Genomic DNA, 20,711 nt, shown 5'->3' on the forward strand with positions numbered 1-20,711 from the left:
AAGACAGAAAAATGTACCTTGGATGGAAACTGACGGAAACAATACTTACCGTTGTTTTACAGCTGGAACAGTCGGATCCTTCAGACCAATTTTACTGATTTGATTGTGCACATCTAGAATGTTTTTCAGGAGTTCATTATTTTTGAGAGCACAAGTTTGCAGCAAGTGGTCTGCTTCGGTGAGTTCCTCCTGTCTGCTACAACCATGTGTCTCAAATAAGGGTTTGGACAGAGAATCAAGAATTTTTTCACAGGATCCATCTTCACCCCACTTGGCATCTTTAAGACTTATACCAAGGGTCTTCAAACGTTTATCTAAGTGTCTGGCCTTATCTTTCATCTGATAAATTTCTCCTCCTTTATTTTTTACTGTCAAAGTATTTTCTGGTACCACCTGTGTATCTGAGGCTGAAAGGTCAGTAACAAGCTCAACAGGGAGTTCAGCTGTTTTCAGAGCAGCCAAAAAATCTTCCAGGGCCCTGAGGGCATCTTTACTTGTCTGGATCCTGTGGTTCATTTCTTCAAGTTGTGATCTGTGTTTTACTATAATAGTCTGTGTTGCATGTAGATCAAGTGGGTGTAATTCCTTTAATGCAAAGTTGCCGGACTGTTCCAAACTGTTACATATTTCTATCTGTTTTGCTATGGAATCTTGGATATCCTAAAATAAAGGTAAGAAGAGCTGAAAAGACTGAGGTAGAAAAAAGTAACACTGCACGTCAGAAACTAACCTCAAATTATGTAACTAGATTTAATCTAAAAAAGTGCTTCTCAGTTTAACCAAGGCTGACAGTTTCAACATTTTAATTACAAATGATCAGGTGGCCCAGCTGTTTTATCATCTGATACCCTTTCTGATGTTTCAATCCCCAAAAGAAAACAAGTATATAAATCTATTGCTTCAATGAAAATTAGAGTTAACTGTTGAGACATCTGTTTAAAATCTGAAAAATAAAACATAAATATGTTTTACTTTTGATGAGATTTGGAATGAGTAATCTGTGGAATATGCCAATATAAGCATATGAGTCCAGCAGGTGTTTAAGATTTCATTCATTGTAGAAGGCATATAAGGAACTCTTAATTTCAAATTCAAAAAAATACCTCATAATTTACTCCACAGTACCTACTTCCAAATTTGAAAGGAATTGAAGAGTTGAGAAATGAATAACAAGTCTAAATTACTGAAGATTTTTCTGTCATAGCTTATATTCTAAATACACACTACTGGTATATAATTAAAAATGCATAAACATGGATAAATCTCTGAGTAATTGATAATTCTATAACTATACTATGAGAACTTTTATTTACTCTCAGGTTTTGATACAGGCCATCAGTGTCAGCAAGATGAAATTCCCGAACGGCCACTTCATGTAGAAGGAGGTCTGAGCCACACAGAAGGAGCGACTCCTTCTCCACAGGTAACACAATCTGCAATGCAGTCTCCAAAGACTCCATTCTAGGTGAAAAATAAACAAAGTGTAAGGGAAAACCAGGGCAGAAAGGTATCCTATAAAATACATTAATGCCACTACTTAATCAAGAACAGAAAATAATTGTCCACTACAAATACATACAATGATAGGTACAGATCATCACATTAAGACCCAAACCCAGTGATCCAAATGCCAAAGAATGAGTTGTTTCCTATACAATACGATGCTGAATGGAAAATTGTAAAAAAATTCTAATATACAAATTACTGCATGTAATTTAACATTGCCTTGATGACAAGGCAGCTTCCTTATAAATACTAATTATTTTATTACTGGAAATATAACAGAGCCAAGAATATGCTCAGCCAATAACGAATTGAAATGTGTTACCCTGCATAGTTAGCAATATAGACTGTGAGCCTCAGTTTTCTGTAATGTAAGACAAGCATACCTACTGGGAATACACATCCTATGTACAGGGGTAATACAGCACTCTCATTTTAGCAATTAGGAAATCAAGGCCCAGAGAAGTTATGCAACATGACCAAGTTCAAGCCCAAGGGGGGACATTGGGAAAAGCATGATTTTGGGAACTCAACAGACTTTAAATTCCACGCAAGTCTTTGGCCAGTGGTGCGGCTCGGGGTTAGGTTATTTAACCTATCAGTTTGCTAGTCAGTAAAATGGCAGCTTCTCTTATGGTTGTTGTGACAAATAAAGAAAGTAACACACTAGTACAGTACTGGCCTATCTTAAAATGGCATTTAAAAGTTGAATAAATTCATTATCAATAGGCCTCAAAATTATACCTGGTATTAAGAGTCATCTGAAACTCTCTTTCTTTGTCCTTTAATCCGTCTCTTGCTTTAATTATAAAAGGCTTCTTTGAGTCGCTCTCAAGCTCTTCTAACTGCAGTGAAGTGGTCTCAAACTCTTTCCAGCAAGCATCAGTCTCATTTTTTAAGACCTAGATGAAATACATAAATTTATTTATCAACTTATGTGTTAATGGCACAATTATTCTGTTCTTACAAAATGAGACAGCCACCAACTGGAGACACAGTTTCACATAAAAACACATTTAAAAAAATATCTTCCAAGAACCTACAAATATCTACCAGGGAACAGTGATGTTAGCTGTGCTGTCAGAGGACCCTTTTAATGAAGTTAAGGGAGTCAACAACATGGCTTTCATCCAATTCCAAACTCCCTTCCCCTAACTTAGATGCACAGAACACAATTCAGAAAGACACATGCAGTTGTAAGAGCAGACATTCTATTACCCCTAGATAATAAATCTTTGTTTCTCCCTTGAACTAAGAGGAAATTGAAGTGAACCAAAACTATTTCTAACAAATGAGAAGTGAATAAAATTAATTTATGATTTTTAATTAAAGGCCCAAAAATCCTGTACCATTTCAGCACCTTATCTTGGTTTTTTTTCTTTTTGAAGGCATTTTACTGTGTACCCCCCAGTATAATTTATTCTTCACTTTCCCCAAGGATTAGTATAGCTTTTCTAACCAACTCATTATTCATTCCTAGAGTAAGGTCTCAAGACAGTTGCTTAATTGCTTGGAAAATATGCTAAATCCATCATTTAAACAACAGAGATTTTAACATATGAATTTTGCTTATTCATATGGAAAATAGAGAGGAAACAGTTGGTAGAGTGTGACTCAGGAAATGGCATCATAAAAGAAAGAAACTAGAAAATATGGGAGGACTTTGTAGGAACCACCCATGGCCCTTTCTCTACCTGATGGGTTTTCTGTGAGGATTCACTCTACTGCTCTTCCAAGTATACAAGCATTGCACTGCGACACGCACAGATCGTCTTCAAAATAAAAAAGAGCTTACAATTGATGTGCCTACCACTAGCTAGAATGTCTTTTCTTCAGTTCTTATATCAAATGCAATACTTCCTACGATGGCTCTCCAGGAAGTCATCCATCACTACCTCCAGTGCATGGCCCTTTCTTATTGTCCAACGTCAGATAGACACTGTGACAATTTGGTTAAGATGATAAACTGAAAAATATTTAGAGTCACTGGTTTTTCACATATTCTTAATTTCAGAGCAACCTAGAAACAAACAGTGTTGGTTAAAATTGCCTTCAACCACACTGTTTTGACCAATTCATCTGAAGCCCTCATTCCCATCCTCAGCACAATCCAAAATTTTGCAAGTCACAATGCCTAGAGTATCAAATTAGAGCATGAACAATAAATTAGGACCTTGGACCAAAGTCTTTCCTGGGATTGATACTTGGGTGCAAATCACTTTCTACAATCAGATGACATTAGAAATGCAATCCAACGAAGTTCTTTGGAAACATCTAGCATAGGGGACCCCCCCAAAGAAAACATAATATCTCTCCTCATGGTGGTATTATTTTTCCAATAAAAGATAAACTCTAATAATATTTTCAATAATTACCTGTAGATCTTTCAATTTGTCTTGCAGACAAGCACTACTCCTTTCCCTATCAGTAGGGAAATCAGAAGTAATCCTGAATTTGTTGTTTTGCAGGTGTAGTTCAAGCATTTCTCTATGTGTCTCATACCTGCGAAAAAATAAATGTGACACTACTTAATCTAAAAAATAAGACAAAAAAGTTTTTCAATTACTGTTACTTATGCCTAAGAAAATCCCAGGAAATTTCTGTTTAAGTTACTAGACCATGTGCAAAAATTATGACTTAAGGATAATAAGAACTTATTAAGATATACTATATTTGCATTAATAGAAGATTTTTGGTAGACTTTCCAGTTGTTTAAAAGAATTTACCTCTCTAGTAAACTATTTATAGATGTACTGTGATCCTTTTCATACTTCTCCATGTTTTCTTCCTGTTGAGGCTTTAACTCTGATTCCAGCTTCAAATTCTTAATTGATTCTACCGCCTAAACAAATATGCAAAATAGTAAACATAATATCTTCAATATACTTAGTTGTCTAGAACAGATAAACACTTTTTGATACAAAAGCATAGTATTGCTTCTTTATACCCCAGGAGATAATACAATGTATTTGAGGTTTCTCAGCTCAGAGAAAGGCCTTCCCACAAGAGAGGGAACATTTGTTACACTGAGTCTCACCTTCTGCTTGGGCTGTCAGTGCAGTAAAGGAGTTCTCCCCACCCCTAAATGCCCTCGCTGACTGGGACCACGTAGCAAGAGTCAAAAGTAGGTGGAAGCCTAGCATGCAGGGGCAGATCTCTCAAAACAAATATACCTTGTTCCTTTCCCACACCTTCTAACTGGCCACCTGGGCTCTGATACACAGTAAATGCCCACTCACCTAAGACTCTAAATGAAAATTCAATTCCCAAAGAAAGTAAAAGGCATTATAATGAGCAAAAGACAAATGACAAATGAACTACCTCATTTCAATGACACTGAGGCATCTGTACAGGTTAAACTTAACCTCTTATACCCTCAATAGTAATGTGCACAGCTGACATGTATTCATAATGATTCAAAATGGTCTTTTAAAAAAAACAAAACCTGCTTGTACCCCCAGTGGAAAATTAAGTTATGCTCACTACAGCTTTGCTTCATTCTAATTCTTTGAAAAGCCTCCTTGCGTGATTTAAGTGGGAATTCTCAGCTGATGAAAATTACCAGATAATTAAAACCATCACTTAATCAACGAGAAGTGGATTATTGCACACTTGGCCTTTTTCACTGAGTTTACTTCTAAAACACACTATCCACATTTATCACCTTTTCAGTCGATGGCTGATTATCTGAGTTTGCAGACGGCGCCTCACTGTGGGCACTCCTTCCTCCGTTCTCAGATGTGTTCATAGTCCCCCTAGGAAGGAATCAAAACCGCATATTGAAATACAGTTAAAAAATGAAGCCTGAAAGAGAATGCATAATAATACCCAATATTATTTGATTTTGCAAGAGGCTTTATCTTGTTCTTCCCTGACACGTAGCTATTCTGATGAAGCACTAACTTGTTTTTCGACGCGGCTCCCACGGAGCGTTGCAGTGTCGTATGAATCTCGGAAGCACATTTCCGAAGTCTTTCTATCTTTTGTTCATAATCTTTGAGCACTCTCCTCACTTCCTGTTGCCTCTTCTGTGAAGTCAGCTCTTCACACAGCTCCCGAAGGACGTCCATGTGGCGATCAAGCTGGTGCAGACCGCCTTCCTGAGAAAAGCAGGCCTAATTGAGGAAATAAAGCAGGAAATGGGTTCCAAATGAGTTTACATAATTAGCCCATGAGGATTAGACACTAACAGATGTGCGTGACTTTAACAGCGCAATCTGTTGTAAGCCTGTCCACTGTGTGCCTGGTTTGGTGATGGGCATGGAGAAGCAAAGATGGGCAGTCAGCCCTGAAGGGATTTGCCACAGTCCAGTTATGGAGTAAGAAAACCAGAATGTGTCACCCCAAAATATGCCCCCCGTGTTTTTTAACCCTCACCCGAGGAAATATTTTTATTGATTTGAGAGAGAAAGGAAGGGAGACAGAGAGAGAAACATAGTTGTGAGAGAGAAACATCAATCGGTTGCCTCCTGTGTGTAGAATGGAATCGAGCCCACAACCTAGGTACGTGCACTGACGGGGAATCGAACCTGCAACCTCCTGGTGTATGGGAGGGCACTCAACCAACTGAGCCAATCAGTCAGGGCCAAAAAATGCCTTTTTGACATGAAAATTATTTTGAGCTGAAGGCAATGAAGAAGCAGTAAATATAGAAAAAGCTCCCCTTTTCTGCCTAAATATGGGAAATAAAGTTTCCTTTTACTGGAGATAAACACTTCTCAGCCCAAAAACACCACCAGAGGAATCTGCAAACAAACCTCGTTAAAATAACATTTATCCTTCCACTTAATTCTTCAGCATTTATTCCATCCCCAGCCTAAACTCTCTTGTCAATTCTTCACAAATTTATTCTTTCTTTGTCTAAAAGGTATAAAAGTTTCATGCTCTGGTCACCTCTTTAGGTCTTCAATCTCTTGTGAAGGCTCCCATGTGCATGTAAAAATTCAATAAGGTGTGTATGTTTAGCTCTTGTTAACCTTTGTCAGTTTAACTTTCAGACCCAGCTAGGAACTCTAAGAGGGCCAAGGAAAGTTTTCTCCTCCCCTACAGTAAACACACAAATAATGAGCATATCGTGTGATAAATGATAGGATCGAGCCACTCCCTGCCTTACGGAATCAGAGAAAGCCTCGCTCCCATGAGAGAACCATGTGAGCTTCATGCAGAAAGATGCAGAGTCCCCGGTAAAGGGGGAGAGAGGGCATTCTGAGCAGAAGGAGCAGCCAAGAGAGGAAAAGCTCCAGATGTCCTGAGAGAACAGCAGTCTAGTGTGGCCAGAGGGCATGGTGCAGAAAGAGGTGCTACAGGTATGTCCTGCAGCCAGACGGCAAAGGACCTGAATGGCCTCCTCTGGAGTTTGGAAATGTCCTGGGAGTAAGGGTGAGCCAGCGACACGAGATCTGTGGTTCAACAGAGTCATTCGGGTGATGGGCTTAGATGATGCCGCCTTCATCATGCTAGGAAGATAACCCAGGTTAAGGGAAGTGGCAACACCAATGGCAAGTAAGGAAAAGAAGCAGCTGTTCTGAAGAGTAACAGATGGGACTTGGCAGCTGACTCCATTCAGGTTGAGTGGGAAGGAAAGGAAGGAGATGCTGAGACAGCATTGCCTTCCATAAGCAGAGTATATCATGGAAGAAATGTTTGAGAGAAGATGTCATTGGTTCATGCCTGGATGTGTGGAATGTGAGATCTCTGAAGAACACCGTGGTATCTCAGTTGGCAACAGAACCTGGAGCTCAGGGCAAAGGCCTCATTTAGGCATCATCATTGGATAGAGGGCAGCTTAAAACCCCAGAGCACACAAAATCACCTAGAGCATTATGAAATAAGCCAAAAATGGAGACTCTCAAAACTAAAACATTAAAATAACACAGTAAGAAGGGGAAATTTGTGAAGTAGGCTAAAAAAATTCTCCCCACCCCTCCCAAAAAAAAGAAAAGAAGAAAAAGCAAGAGATACTGACATTAGGAGAGCCACAGTAGGAAAAAATCTGAAAAGAAATGAAAACAGAGGTCAGTACTGTCAAATGCTGAGTTGGCCAAAAAGTCCATTATGTTTTTTCTGTAAAATAAAAGCCACATTTTTCATTTTCATCACTGACTTTAACTGATTTGGATATTTTTAATATGTCGGCTATTTCAGGCCGGGGGTGCTGCCAAACATCTTCTAATGCATAAGAAAGCCCCACAGCTAAGAATTATTTGACCCAAATGGCAATAGTACCAAGAAACTTCGCAAACCACTTTTGACACACTTGATCAGTCATGGTACCTTCTCCATATACTGCACAAATCTATTTTAGCATTTCAGTTGCTTATTTACCTTTCTTAAAATAATAAGGCATAATATGCCAAAAATGTTGCACATTTTCTTCCATCTTCAATATTAAAATGGCTGCACAAAAATTCACCAATTTTGGTAAGTTTTTTTTCAAATGCACACTGATAGACAACTGTCACAATACAACCTAACAAAACTATCAGGAATGAAGTTAAAAACAACTAAGCACTACTAGAGCTATTGTACGGAAAAAAAAATGTAATGGACTTTTTGGCCTATCCAATACATAGAAGCAATCAGATATGACAGGGGCCAAAAGGAGACCATTAGATTTGCCCAGGTGGTTTCTGTCCTGATTTGGTATCTATCACAAAAGCTGCACTCCTGAGGGCACCGTGTCCTCACAAAAGCAACTGTGGGTGCTTCAGCAACAGGTGACAGGCTGGTAACCAGACCCTCAAGGGCAGTGGTCACTGAAACATATCAAGGGAAGCCATTAACTATTAACTCAATGCTAAATTGTCCTCCCTTCTAATATGCAAGAATTATAGGCTCTAGTTAGAACTTAAACTGCATAAGGAATAATCTGCAGGGGACAAGACGGCTGAAGTCATTTTCAGAGCAGATTCAATCCTAGGCCAAGGTCATGCACAACCCCTTAACAGAAACCTCAAAATGAAGACAAAATGCAAATGGAAAATGGGTGGTTTACCTCATGTTCCTTGATGAGACCCTTGGTCTTTCCTCTGCGAATTAGTTTCTTTTCTCTATTTATTTGTTTTTCAAGTCTTAAAATATTGTCACTAATTTTTCCTTTTTCAATGTCTATTTTCAGTTGTTGAATATACAAAGACATTTCATGATGAAGAGACTGTAAACAGACAAAGACAAGTATTAACCATGGAACAAAATAGATTGAAAAAAGTTTTCCATTAAAAAACACAATAAAAATATTTGTAGTAACAAAGGATAGAAATAGAGCTTATGAAATTCTGACTCATCCTTGTGTCTTTGGGGAAAATGTTTTAAAATATATCAGACCCATAAACATATTTTTTCTTTCTAACAACTAAAAATGTGTTTTAGTTGGGAAAGGTACTGTTAAGAGAATTAAAAGAGACAAGCTTCAGCCTGGGAGAAAAAATATATATAACACATCTGAACCTATGCAGAAATAACCAAATATTATAATATGTATCCTGTGTGGTATTCTGGAACAGATTAAAAAGCACATTAGGGCCTTGGCTGGGTGGCTCAGTTGGTTGGAGCATCGTCTCATACACCAAACGTTTGCAGGTTTAATTCCTGGTCAGGGCACACACAGGAGACAACCGACTGGTATTTCTCTCTCACAATGATATTTCTCTCTGTGTCTCTCTCCCTTCTTTTCACTCTAGAATCAATAAACATATCCTCAGGTGAAGATCAAAAAATTAAAAAGCACATTAGGGAAAAACTGTGGAAATAGTAATAAAGTATAAACTTCGTATCAATATTAATCCATCAATTGTAACAAAGGTTCTATGTAAATATAAGGTGTGAATAATAGGGAATACTGGGCATGGAATGTACTGGAACTCTTTGAACTATCTGTAACAATTCTGTAAATATAAAATAGTTCTGAAATAAGGTTTAACATGTGTTTTAAGAGGAACTTTAACAGTAGATATTCAATATTACTTTATTCTCTCCCTCTTCATATGTTCATACATAACTGCAAAACACATACAAGAAAAATATATTCAACACTAAATACCATTTATTGAACACAATCTCTGTGATAGGTACTTTACATAAATCTTTGCAAGGAATGTGTCAAGTCGATGGGGTTACTACTCCCATTTCATCAGTGAAGTTTCTAGAAGTTAAGAGACTTCCCCAGGGTCATAGCTGCTGGATCCAAGTCTGTCTGCCACCAAAGCCTATACCTATTTTGCTATGGAACTCTGGGTATATGTGTCAATATGCTGTTTCAGTCAGGATCCAACCAGGAAACCAGAAAACACTAATGTAACTCAGAGGGAATTGCATGCTGAGGACTGATTACACAAGAGATGAAAACCAAAGAGGAGACAGGGACAGTAGGGCAATCCAGAGGTTAGCCATCAGCAGAAAGCTGCTACCCACGCTGGGCTGGGAGCTTCAGTGAAATGCAGGCAGAAGGGTCACCAACCAGAGGCTGGAACTGTGGAACCTGCCGCCAGGGGGAGACAGAGCTGCCAGAGACACTCTCCAAGAAAGACAGGGCCAGAAAGCCTTTGGACTCTCAGGTTTCCCCTCTTCCCATCCCCTTCTAATCTCCAGTGTTGTCATTGGCTGAACACAGAAGCCAGCTGCTATAGCACCTGAGAGTCACGGCCTGCAGGGATCAGCCCTGTGTGAGGCAGAGCAGACAGGAGGACAACCAACAATGACTCTGAAGACAAACAGGTCCCTAGTCAGATGTATTAGCATACACCCCGGATATATATGCATGTTCTTACCTCCCACTTGGCACAAACATCTCTACTCTTTTCTTCCAAAGACAGTTTTTCATCTTCAGTTACATTATTTTTCAGTTCATCAACAGCTTTCAAATACTTGGCCGGACTTTTAGTATTAAAAATTGATATTGCTTCCTAAAAAAAAAACAACAAAAAACAAACAAACAAAAAAGCCAATAAGAACATGAAAGCCTCATTCTGCTGCCAAGTCCTCAAAGCTAATTTTGGTAGCTCTTTCACAGGTAGAATTAGGAAAAGGACTCTATGAAGACTATTTAAAGATTTAGGGGAGACTTCTCTTTGTAAGTTGAGGTTGACAACCCATTTGCATCTCTTGAATTCTTTTGGAAAAAATTGCAAAATATTATTTAAATATAGGTATACTTTTGAGACCCAGATAAATACTTCATATTTACAATATTCAAAATAATTTGTTAGCACTTTGATAAATGATTAAAAGACTTATTTTGCAGGGTAATGAGCCCCTGCAGAGGTTTCCTCTAAAGTTCTTTTAAGTATTGAGCAGATGACCACACTTCTTAAGCAATATAAATATGAAGACTATACCACCATATATTAGAGATTAGTGTTGCCCTGGCTGGTGTGGCTCAGTTGGACTGAGCGCCAGCCTGAGTATGACCCTTTCTGTCAGCAAGATAAGACGAGAATTATTATGGCCATTGTATTGATTTAAAAAACCAGAGAAATTAAAGTCTTGCTCAATGTCATAGAGTAAGCTGTGCTCTTTTTATTACATCACTGAGTCTATTCAGAAGGTCTATAATAGTATATTGAATTTTAAAAAATTCTTCATTTTAATGTTTATTTTTAAGAGTCTCTGGGGAACAATGTATAAAACTGCAAAAATTTTTAAGGGTACAATAACTTTGTGTATAATCATAGCGATGGAAACATCTTGATTTCAAATTAGATAGCTGGCTAATAATAAATATCCTAAATTTGATAGTTGAAAGAGTCCTACCTTGTATTTTGACATTAGGTCACTCTGGCTCTCTCTTTGGCCAAGTAACTGCTCAGCTGTTGTAATGTATGATTCAAGTTCCTTCAGAGATTCTTCTGCCTTCAGCCTGACATCCAGGCCTGGCGAGACATCAGTTGAGTTCTTCAACACAGCAACTAATTTTACCATGTTGATCTGTGAAGATAAAAAATTCTCAACACTTGGCCCGATTTCTTAGAAAATGCATAAGTTAAAAAATATATTCTTTGTGTAGCCACTCATATGGAGTATCTTCTTTATTATAGTGATATTTTCCAAAATGCTTTAAATTATAAAAAAATAAAATACAATGCAAAAGTAATATTTCACAAAACATTTCCAAACTACAGGGCCACCCCCTCTTCCCTGTCCTCCCACTGACCACTGAATAAGAAATATTAAAAAGAAACCTGGACTTTCTCTTTAACTTCTTGGATCTTTGCCTGAAGCCCAGCTGTGAGAACATGCTGGAGGGACTCCTGGCTTGAAATACCGTGCACATCCATTTGTAAAGTGTCTTCCATTCTAGACACAAGTTCTTCATACATAGAGCCCTTGGCAATAAGATGCTATTAAAACAAATTAAAGTGAGATCACAATAAAAATTCCGATTACACGTTAAACATTAACCTTAATAATCCTATCAGAAATCATAAAAGGTTGTTAATCCAAAATGATGCAAATTTACGTTCTAAAAAATGTTATTTTAAAATTTCACTTTGAAATTTTATATTTATATAGTCATATTATGAGCAACACAGTCTTTTACAGATTATTCTTTATATACTAAGCACTTCAACAAAATAAAGACTAGAAACAATACAATGCCAACAGAGAGAAAGTAAGTTGAGAGAATAGCAATAATTAAAATTAAGTTGCTCTACGTCAATCAGTTGCAAGGGAATCCAATAAATGTTACTGGGGAAAATGACTATTTAAAAACAATCTTTTTAGGACCATGCTTTATACAATGTACCAAAAATAAATTTCAGCTGTATCAGAATGTTATATATAACATATGAAACTACAAGAAAAAAAATTATTCATAAAAGTTGATATGCTCTCTGAGTGTGGAGGGCCTTTTAAGACATAAAAGTAGGGATAGAAATTACTACATAAATATAAAAATTTTCTATGTAAAATATATAACAACTTAAAACTCAAGAACTTGGTAAAAATATTTGCTACACAAATAAAAATGGGTCATGACTCAAAGAGCTTATAAATTCAATAAAAAAACACTAAAATCCCAAAGAAAACTCAGAAAATACAAGAATAGATAAATCACAGAAAAAAAGGCTAATGAATATTTAATAGGTGACTCTTACATGTAATCAAGTACAAATTAAAATAATGAATTAGCAAAAAAAATTTTTTTTTACTTACAACTCAAAAGGTGGCATGAGTATGATAAAACAAATTATACAGTATGATATCACCTATTCAAATGCTGACCTTAGATCTATGGAATTAAGGTGATTTTTATTTTCTTCTTTAGACTTAATGCAGTATTTAAAGGTCTAAAATTAGTACATTCACTTATAACTTCAATTTTTTACCCTTTTAAATTATAAAGGTACCAAAAAGGTTCATGTAAAAAAACTTAAACAATAATATAAAGTGTAGCCCACAAAGAAAAAGTTTCTCTTCTACCCCATCCCTCCTTTAGTTGTCATTTCATCAACCAGTCACACATTCATTTAAAAAATACTTTTTATCTACTATGTGCCAGGAAATGTGCTAACAGCTGGGCATAATGCAGAATTGAGAAAGACAGAGTTGGTTATTTGTATACCCTTACACACATTTTTTTCTTTAGATACCAAAGAATAAAGTATAAAAAGCAGCTGTTTTAAAAAGTACTAGAAGGATCACATCACCTGCACTATTCAGTAACTTGCATTTCTTACTTTAAAATATATCTTGACCCAATAAAGATCTACTTAATTCCTTTTTGAAAGAAGTATATTCTAGCATGTTTATATTTTCAGTTAAGTTTTGAAATATTTCTTAAATATTGAATTTCTTATTTCTCACTAATTTCTTTTACTGAAATAAATTCCAGTTACAGCAAATAAATAAATATGAAAATAAAATTGGAAAAGGACTGGCATATGGCATAGGTAAGTTTATATAATATTTTTTAAACAATAAAAAGTATCATTCTCATAAACAATGAACATACAAAATGCTCTATATACACTATTTCAGAAATGTAGATTTCAAAAAATTATGGGTTCCTTTTTTCCAGGAACTTTCCATCTTGTTGTAGTTCCTGACATGCTCCCTAGATTTTTATAACTGAGCTTGAAACTCAGCAAAAACCACAATTGTAACTTCATTCTTAGGAGAACTGAGGGGTATTAAAACATAATCTTGCCTCATTGCTTTTCAGGGAAATGACTGCCTGAGAATGAAGACATAACGAAGTTTTAACAACATCCATCACCCTCCCTGCATCATATAAAGAAGGGACAGTGGCTTAATCAGTGGATGAGCTTTCTTTCTTTCTTTTTTTCTACTTTGTGACTACCAATTTGTACTCCTTAATCCCCTCACAGTTTTCGGCCAGTCCTCAACTCTTTCCCCTCTGGCAACCATCAGTCTGATTTCTGTATCTATGAGCCTGTTTCTATTTTTTTCTTTTTCTTTTCTTTTCTTTTTTAAAAATCATGTTTATTCTATTGCAATTGTCTCAATTTTTTCCCCTTTGACCCCTCCACCCATTCCACTCCACCACCTCCCTGCACCCTCCGCTCCCACAGTCAATTCCCACACTCTTGTCCATGTCCATGGGTCATTCATACATGTTCTTTGCCTAGTCCCTCCCCCTTCTTTCCACCATTGTCCTCCTTCCCCATCTCCTCTGGTCACTTTCAGTCTGCTCCACGTTTCCATGCCTGTAGTTTATTTGTTCGCAAGTTTATTTTGTTGAATAGAGTCCATTTATAGGTGAGATCATATGGTATTTGTCTTTCATCGACTGGCTTATTTCACTTAGCATAATATTCTCCATTTCCATCCATGTGGTTGCAAAAGGTAGGAGTTCTTTCTTTCTTTCTTTCTTTTTTATACAGATTGATTTTATTTATTTTTTTAATGTCAAAATCCATTATAAAATATTCAAAAACTTAAATCCATTATAAAGTCTCAGCAATTAAAACAACATGACACCAGCACAGAAATAATCAAGTAGATCAATGAAATAAAATGAGCATTCTAGAAACAAATGTATATATCTAACAATGTAATATATGATTAAATTTATATTTCAAGTCAAGGGGGGAAAATAAGGTTTATTCAACAAATAAAAGTACATGAACCACTACTACTTGACAAATAACAAACATAGAACCTATTTCATACATTGTACAAAAAATACTCAGGTGAATTAAGAATCATTTTGTAAAATCTATGGACTTTTAGGAGAAAATACAAAATAATATTTTTCTTACCCTGAAGTAAAATATTCAAACCCAGAAGGTATAAAGTAAAATACTGATAATATGACTATATTAAACATTTAAGACTGTACAGTAATATTCATGTAAAAAAAAGTTCAAGGACAAGCACTAAAATAGGAAAGTATTTGCAACACATCTATAAAAGTTAATAGTTTTGTTTTAGGGAAAAAATTCTACAAACATTTAATCAAAAAATGGATAAAATATACCAAAAAGTCATTTAAAGCTTTTGAAAAATAATAGAAATAGGCAAGAAATATACACAAATAGGTTTAGTTTCAACAAATAAAGTAACAAAAGAGCACATCATTGTCACAATCAGATTAATAAGTATTAAAAATATTGGTAATATCAAGTATTGGTGACTATGAAAGAAACTGGTATTCATAGATGCTTCTTAAAGCAGTCCCTTTAGCATATCTTGCTATGTTGGTTTGGTGGAGGTGTATCCTTTTAGCCTTCTTTTGTCTGGGAAACTCCTTATTTCACCTTCCATCTTAATTGATAGCCTTGCTGGGAACAGCAGTCCTGGTAGCAGACCTTTGCTTTTCATGACTTCGAATATTTCTTGCCAGTCCCTTCTGGCTTGTAGTGTTTCTGTCGAGAAGTCAGCAGCTAGCCGTATCGGGGCTACCTTGTATGTTACTACCTCTTTCTCCCTTGCTGCCTTTAGGATTCTTTGGCTTGGATATTTGCCATTTTAATGATGATGTGTCTTGGAGTGGGCCTCATTGAGTTCCTCTTGAATGTGATCCTCTGTGCTTCTGGGACTTCTGTGACTTTTTCTCTCCGCCAGTCAGGGAAGTTTTCCATCATTACTTATTCAAACAGGTTCTCTATCCATTCCCACCTCTTCTCTTCCTGCTGGTATCCTTTTTATATGGATATTATTACATTTCCGGTTGTCCTGCATTTCCCTCAATGCCTCTTCATTCTTTTTGATTCTTTTTTCATTTTCTTGCTCTTTCTGGGAGCTTTTTTCTAACTTGTTCTCCAGCTCACTGATTTGGCCCTCTGCTTCATCTAGCCACTTTTGATCCCTTCTACTGTGTTCTTAAATTCAGAAACTGTATTCTTCATTTCCTCTTGTCTCTTATTGATAGTTTCTATGTCCTTTTTCATGCTGATATAATTTGCAGTAAGTTCTTCATAGTTTCCCTATATGAGCTCATTGAGCTTCCTTAGAATCTTTGTTTTGAACTCAGTATCTGATAGTTTACTTGCCTCTATTTCAATTAGTTCTCTTTCTGGGGATTCCTCCTTTCCCTTCGAGTGGGGGGTGTTTCTTTGTCTTCCCATTATTTTTGAGACTTTTGTTTTTTGCTTCTGCTTCTTAAATTGATCTTAGTTTCCTGACTTTGTGGTGTGAACTTCTATGGTAGGAGACCACTTTTCTTTTCTTTCTGGATCTGCCTCTGATGATGTCAGATGCTGACCCTGTCTGACCTTAGGCAGTCTGTTCGACACTTCCAGGAATCTACTCTGGATGAGCTTTCAAAGCACAGATTGTATAATCTCTTACATTCACAGTACACTGAGCTATGACACCCACTTCACTTATCTCCTCATGGCCCCTTATATGAGAAAATATTTTAATCTTCATTACGTAGCTAAGAAAATCAATTCAAGAATTTAGACTCATAAGGTATTATCATCTTCCAATGTATCCTCTTTCTTCAAGCAACATCACAGCAAATGATTCAGGAATGAGAATCTGTACTATTTTTTAAAATTTCCCAACAAAGAATATTCAAACAGTAGTCATATTACTCTTTACTCTAAAACTTTCCATTCCCTTAATACATAAGTCTACAACCATGAAAGCTGTCCTTTTGTTACTTTTACAGTCATACCTGCAAAGAGTCTTCCATTGAAGCATCCACATCTTCTTGATGTCTCAGAAGATCCAAAACAGATTTGGTTTCTGTCTCCCAGATTTCCACTTCTCCAATGAGTTTTTCAACCTCTTCAGCCCCTTGTACTTGCCATGTGATTCCTTCATTTTCCTTTTCCTGTTTTTCTCCAGCCTACAACATTCAAAATTACCACTAAGAAAATGACAACAGTTACATTATAAACTAATTTTAAATTTTAAAAAGTTATCTCTTTTGTCCAGGCCATAGTGGCTCAGTTGGTTGGACATTGTTCCACAACATGAAAGGTCGCCAGTTTGTCAGGGCACATGCCTGGGCTGCGGCTTTGGCCCCCAGTCGGGGCATATGCAAGAGGCAACCAATCGATGTTTCACTCCCTCTCTGTCTCCCCTCCTTCACTTTGCTCTAAAATCAATAAGCATGTCCTTGAGTAAGAATTTAAAAATAGTAATAAAAAATAATATGATTCTTTAAATTACCCAACAAAGCAAGAAATAAAGATTACATTTCCCCTCATTTTATGGAAAGGAAGCAGACACAGGCCAGGGGCCAGCCTAAAGCTAAATAATGTCTAAGCACGAGTCAGAAGAAACCTGAAGAAAATATCAGCTCCCCTCCCACAGCTGGGAATTCACAATGGCTTTGCTTGCTAGGGAAATTCTACCTCCACGAGTGAGAGATGCAGTACTCTAATACTAAAGACTGTTTCATGAAGGGACCACTTAAGCACTTTACTGGAAAATGATTATGCTTTAAATATTATCTAATAATCATATTTACCACTGTTTCAACAGTATGGTTTTTTCAAAAGAAAAATAACAAAGTTAAATTATTTCTGTATAAAGTGGAATAAAGTAGGACTGTTTTACCTTTATGTTCTGACTGTGATTTCCAGGAAGTTCTAATGGCATATCTGTTGAAAAATCAACAGCTGGCTTTTCTCCCTTAAATGGCTGAATATTTTCAGAATTGTCAAGACTGAGCTGATCCTGTTTTTTTGTAAGTGGCAGTTTCATATCCTATAAAAAAATCAACATCATAAAACTTAATGCTTATATTTTTGCTAAGATATATTGCCAATAAAAAATGGACGTAATATATTCAATATATTTTAAAGTATTAGTCTGTCCCATAAAACACCTCAGTCTCAAGTTGTTAAGAATAAGCAAATGAATAACCTAATTTTAATTCCAAAATTATTTAAGGTCTGCTTTTACGAAGCACTATAGCAAATATAAAGATAAATAAAGCTCAGTGAAGTTCTCAAGGAGCTTGAAATCTAGTAGGCAAAATACTTATTATTCTTTAATGGTAAAAGAATTTCAAATAAAAAGCTATATGATGTTGTATGTCTACACAAAAACTTGTACATGAATGTTCACAGCAACATTATACATAATAGTCAAAAAAGGTGGAAAGAAGCCCCATGTACTTCAACTGATCAATGAATAAATAAAATGTGGTGTACCCATACAATTAACCAATAAAAAGGAATGACGAACCAATATACGTTACAACATGGATGAACCTTGAAAACATTACACTAAGTAAAAAAAAAAAAAAAAAAGCTGGAAACAAAAGACCACGTATTATATGATTCAGTATGTAAAATATCCAGAATAGGCAAGTCTATAGAGACATACTGTGTATTAGCGTTTGCCTAACTAAGCCTCGGGAGGGTGGGAGAAAGTGGGGAGTGACTGCTAACGGGTACAGAGTTTCTTCATGAGGTGAGGAAAATGTTCTAAAATTGATTACAGTGATGGCTGTCCAGCTCTGAATATACTAAAATCCACTGTTACACACTTTAAATGAATGAATTGCATGGTATGTGACTTTAAATCTCAGTGAAGCTGTTACCAAAACAAACAAACCAACAAAAAAACCCAAAACTTACAAGCTGAGTTTTTGTAACAAATTTTCTCCATCTTTTATTCAGCCTTCTCAGTTCTTTAGAAATAGATGATCCAAATTCATCATTGCTGACTTGAATTAGGAAATTTCCCACTTCATTTAAAGTAGTATGTTCGAGATTCCATTGGGATAGTGTCTCAGAGGAAATCTACATAACATATAAGCAACATGATATTTTAATGACAAAATATTTGTTTTTCTATTATCTACGAACAGATCTTTACCAAGATTGATTGTAAGCACAAGTGAGATTTTTGCAGAGATTCCGACCCTCCCTTTAGAGGCTTCTCCATCCCTGCTGATCTAGCTCTGCATCCCTAGGCACCAACTGCCAGGCACCAGCCATCTGTCATCTCTCCTGGTCCTGGACTTTTAGGAAGCATCTGATCTTCTACCTTTCTAAATGGCTGATGAGATGACAGCAAAGGTTCTCAGACTTTTTCACTTCATGGCACTTATAATGTCTCAGAAATTTTTTCATGGATTCCTCAGATCAGAAAAAGCTAAAAGCTCCCATTTTTAAGTAGTCAGGTCCAAACAACTTAGTAGTAATTTACATACTGTCCAACAGACACTTCTTGTTTTGTCTCCCATAAAATTTAAATTACCCTCAAATTAAAAATTTTTTTTTTAATTTAAAGAATCCTCTTTGGCATCTCAGGGCACCTTGGCAGAGTTTGAGAAATGCAAGGTTTGAAATGCTATTTTTCTCAGTTATATGAATTTTAATAAAAGAGCTTTAAAAACATAAGAACCGTTGAAAGCCAAAGATCTGCTTTTCTAGTCAATATAGGTGACAGGGAGAAATAGTATCTTGCTAACCCCTCAAATATTCGTTTCGTACTCATATACTTACACAAATTTTACTTTCATATAAATAGCCTATCTTCTATTGAGTAATTTTAATTTCTACCTGGAAAATGTTCAGTCTGAGAGGCTATCTGTATCCATTTGCAAAGGAGGAAAATAAATGAAAGACATAAAAACTACTTCAGAGAATAATCATAAAACAGATTATTACATGAATAGAAAGTGAAAACAATAATTAATTGCACTGAAATTTTTTCCACACCTCTCTATATAAGTCTAAGGTATTTTGATTTTCCTCCTCTAGAAACTCAGGCTTTAGAGTGCAAAAGTATTAAATAGAAAAATTAAACTTTTAAAATTTATCAATTTATTTTAAATGTGTCTATATGCTATTCAGCACTCCAAGTCTTTTATTTCCATCCCCCAAAATGTAGCAATATATCTCCCAAAAGCTATACTGCATATGTAAATTATACGTCTGTAAAGTTGCGGGGGGGGGGTGCGCATGCGCGCACACCCGAGTGCGTGCAAAAAACCTATCACGAGGAGAAAACTTCCTCTGGTAGTTAAATTAGGAAGAAGCTAAACTCTTTCCAAACCTTGGAGAATTTTCCAACAGTCATAGTTATTCTTCCCTGGCACCTAATTTTGGAACTCAAAATGAGGGTCACAAAACAAAACAGTACAATTGAGTAAATGCCACTAGGCTGCAAATACCTCTGTGATTTGTTGCTTCTTTGTCTCCTCAAAACAAGCTCTTAGGAAGCGAAGCTTTTCCATATAAGTAGTCCAACATGCCACAACTTTTTGCAAAGTGGACTTCACATTATATATGCTTTTTCTATACACAGAAAGATTACGTTCCATCATCATATATTGGTCATTCATATTCTGATATTCTCTACCTATAGTATTAACAAAACAAGAAATTAATCTTAGAAAAGAGATTTTTATTAATAAAATACTGTTAAAAATAGTTGTACATTAACAGTGGCAAAATAAGTATGTACTCTGACAATATTAAAAGTTAATGCGAGAATTTTCCAAAGAAAATGCACATATACAGCATTAAGGTATAAAGGAAGTAGAAGACATAAAATGCTATTTTTAAGTGGCCATTCCATCAAAAAGTAACTGTATAGCTTTACCCAAATTCTTATGAATTTCTTCACATTTTTGGAAGGAAGTTTCAAGTTGAGCTAGGAACTCTTTTTCTTCAATAAATTTCTGGGGAAAAAACATATTGACAGTTTTCACTATTTAAAATGTGCCAAAGAGACCCAGATATAGACATATAAACACTGATGAAACACTTAGGCACCAACATTTCTGAAAGGCTTTAATGGCACATATTTGGGGAGGAGAAGAAGAGCATTCTGTG

At 36.0% G+C, this 20,711-nt stretch overlaps 1 protein-coding gene across 1 annotated transcript in view; it reads right to left on the reverse strand.

Annotated features, from left to right (window-relative positions):
* The window catches only part of SYNE2 (spectrin repeat containing nuclear envelope protein 2), a 277,882-nt gene that overhangs the window by 174,386 nt on the left and 82,785 nt on the right, over positions 1-20,711 (reverse strand). The window contains exons 16-31 of the mRNA XM_054567455.1: positions 20,479-20,557; positions 20,048-20,235; positions 18,504-18,668; positions 17,476-17,625; positions 16,586-16,759; positions 11,679-11,837; positions 11,251-11,424; positions 10,269-10,403; positions 8,498-8,656; positions 5,407-5,618; positions 5,168-5,258; positions 4,230-4,345; positions 3,879-4,005; positions 2,248-2,405; positions 1,314-1,461; positions 50-660 (exon numbers count right to left, since the gene is read on the reverse strand). Coding sequence (XP_054423430.1) covers positions 50-660; positions 1,314-1,461; positions 2,248-2,405; positions 3,879-4,005; positions 4,230-4,345; positions 5,168-5,258; positions 5,407-5,618; positions 8,498-8,656; positions 10,269-10,403; positions 11,251-11,424; positions 11,679-11,837; positions 16,586-16,759; positions 17,476-17,625; positions 18,504-18,668; positions 20,048-20,235; positions 20,479-20,557 — 2,846 coding nt within the window. The remainder of the gene's footprint in view (positions 1-49; positions 661-1,313; positions 1,462-2,247; positions 2,406-3,878; positions 4,006-4,229; positions 4,346-5,167; positions 5,259-5,406; positions 5,619-8,497; positions 8,657-10,268; positions 10,404-11,250; positions 11,425-11,678; positions 11,838-16,585; positions 16,760-17,475; positions 17,626-18,503; positions 18,669-20,047; positions 20,236-20,478; positions 20,558-20,711) is intronic.

Source organism: Pteronotus mesoamericanus, unplaced genomic scaffold (genome assembly GCF_021234165.1).
Source record: "Pteronotus mesoamericanus isolate MK-2021 breed Mesoamerican mustached bat unplaced genomic scaffold, CSHL_Meso_final contig_182, whole genome shotgun sequence".
Taxonomy (NCBI): Eukaryota; Metazoa; Chordata; class Mammalia; order Chiroptera; family Mormoopidae; genus Pteronotus; species Pteronotus mesoamericanus.